This window comes from Bufo bufo, chromosome 4 (genome assembly GCF_905171765.1).
Source record: "Bufo bufo chromosome 4, aBufBuf1.1, whole genome shotgun sequence".
In the NCBI taxonomy this organism is placed as follows: Eukaryota; Metazoa; Chordata; class Amphibia; order Anura; family Bufonidae; genus Bufo; species Bufo bufo.
Window position 1 is genome coordinate 47827366 of NC_053392.1, and position 1856 is coordinate 47829221.

At 41.7% G+C, this 1856-nt stretch overlaps 1 protein-coding gene across 1 annotated transcript; it reads left to right on the forward strand.

Annotated features, from left to right (window-relative positions):
* LOC120998955 (interleukin-17F-like) lies at positions 1 to 1312 on the forward strand. Its single transcript, XM_040429831.1, has 2 exons — positions 1 to 98; positions 1078 to 1312. The coding sequence occupies exons 1-2, from the start codon at positions 1 to 3 to the stop codon at positions 1310 to 1312; spliced, it is 333 nt and encodes a 110-aa protein (XP_040285765.1).
* Positions 1313 to 1856: the final 544 nt, after the last annotated feature.

A 1856-nucleotide genomic window follows, 5' to 3' on the forward strand; every position in this document is an offset into this window, starting at 1 on the left:
ATGATAGTGGACATCGGTCTCATTGATACCAGCTACCTGGAAAGTATGGTACAGATGGAGGACATTTACACTCACTCTTTGTCACCCTGGGAATACAGGTAAATGTCACAACGTACCCCATTTCAAACATTTCGGAAATAGGGCTATAGTCCTGTGTCTCTTCTATGGAATGGAGCACTAATTTCCTGCATTATTAGGGCTTGGATTTGCAGGTTCATCTAGACTTGTGTCCTCAGGACAAGACTACTTTCTGTAAGCCCCAGAATTTCATCCTTGACATTGGGGCATTCTTAAGATCCAAATCACCATCTGCATTAATACAGTACATAATGCAATGTATATAGTTCCTGTGCAGTGCTATGTGTCTCCATGGTAACAGACTACAAACAAAGCCTGTATGCAGTCAGATTCTGCAACCATCACCTTCTTGCTAATCTACTCCTGATCACAGAAGAAGAACCTGTGGTCGGAGCAGATTAGAGCTATTCACACTCAGTGGCTATAGATCCCCAGGATACATTCAAATCAAATCAATGCCACCAAAACCTCATCATATCTAAAAATACATTTATGAGAAAAGTGCACAAACACTTTAATGTTTTGGCTGGAAACTATAGACTGTACATATATAATCATAGCAGCCATAGATAATACATGTGAAACCGATCCTTCCTTTCTTTGTTTCCTCCCTGAGTACCACACATGAGAAGGTATTAGATAGTGTCTTCTAGCAGACTGTGGTTCCCCTATCGCACTCCCAGTAAATCTTCAAAAAGTCTTCAGTCCCCAAAAAAATCCTTCTAGTGTAATACAGAGGAGGAGGGAGATGCAGCTGCAGTTTTTCAGGGAAAGAGGTGAAGAGGAATCGCAGAAGCCTCAGAGCAGAAAGCACAGTTCTGACATCAGCAAGAAGAACCTTAGTGAGCGTGGATGGAGAAATTTACAGAGACGAGCGGGTGGGAAAATATCCAAAATCTGCAGGGTACATAGATCTTCAGCTGCCAAAAGAACAATATGTAAATGTATACATTGTGGAATTGTAACATTTTATTTATTCTTTAAAATTTCCTTTTTCAGTCTCAACTCAGACCCCAACAGATTCCCCTTCGTCATTGCGGAGGCCAATTGTCTCACTTTCACTTGCGCAGATGCCAACGGCAATGAAAATCCAGCCCTGATCTCCTACCCCATCCAGCAGGAGGTGATGGTCCTACGTCGGGAGCAGAAAGGCTGCAGCTTCTCCTATAGACTGGAGACCGAGGTGGTCACACTGGGCTGCACGTGCGTCAAGCCTGTCGTCAGCTATTACTGATTATGTGGAAATAAGGATGGACGCCAATGAATATGAACTGGATTATTTTGGATATTTTCTTTATATTTAAGCAATAAATAAAATAGACTTACCCTAAATTCTTGTCTGTAGCATTGTCTCTAGTAATATTAAAGTGGATCTATCAGCATGATCAACCCTATTAAACCAGGCATACCTTTCTTTTGTCTGTATGCTAAACAGCTGCAGATATCTGTATTTTATTTCATTTGCAAATGAGCAAATTGGAGAACCAGGAGGCGGGTCTGAACCCTTGGAGCACTGCTTTGTAACACCCCCTGTGCTCTCTACAGTCCCCCCTCCCCTTGATTGACAGGACTAGACTTCAGCATGCTGAGGGCAGAGATGTGTCCTAGTATCTACATGTCATATACACTATGAACTATAGCTTCACCACACAGCTAATATACATATTACTGCTTTATTCACATATTAGCACAATATATGATAATAAAGACTCCATTAAAGGGAATCTGTCAGCAGATTTGTACCTATAACACTGGCTGACCTGTTACATGTGCGGTTG

Excerpts from the sequence above, each read along its gene's own strand:
- LOC120998955 (XM_040429831.1), top strand. The coding sequence starts at position 1 with ATGATAGTGGACATCGGTCTCATTGATACCAGCTACCTGGAAAGTATG. Across the intron at positions 99-1,077 it reads TTGTCACCCTGGGAATACAG|TCTCAACTCAGACCCCAACA; the intron begins GTAAATGTCACA and ends TTCCTTTTTCAG.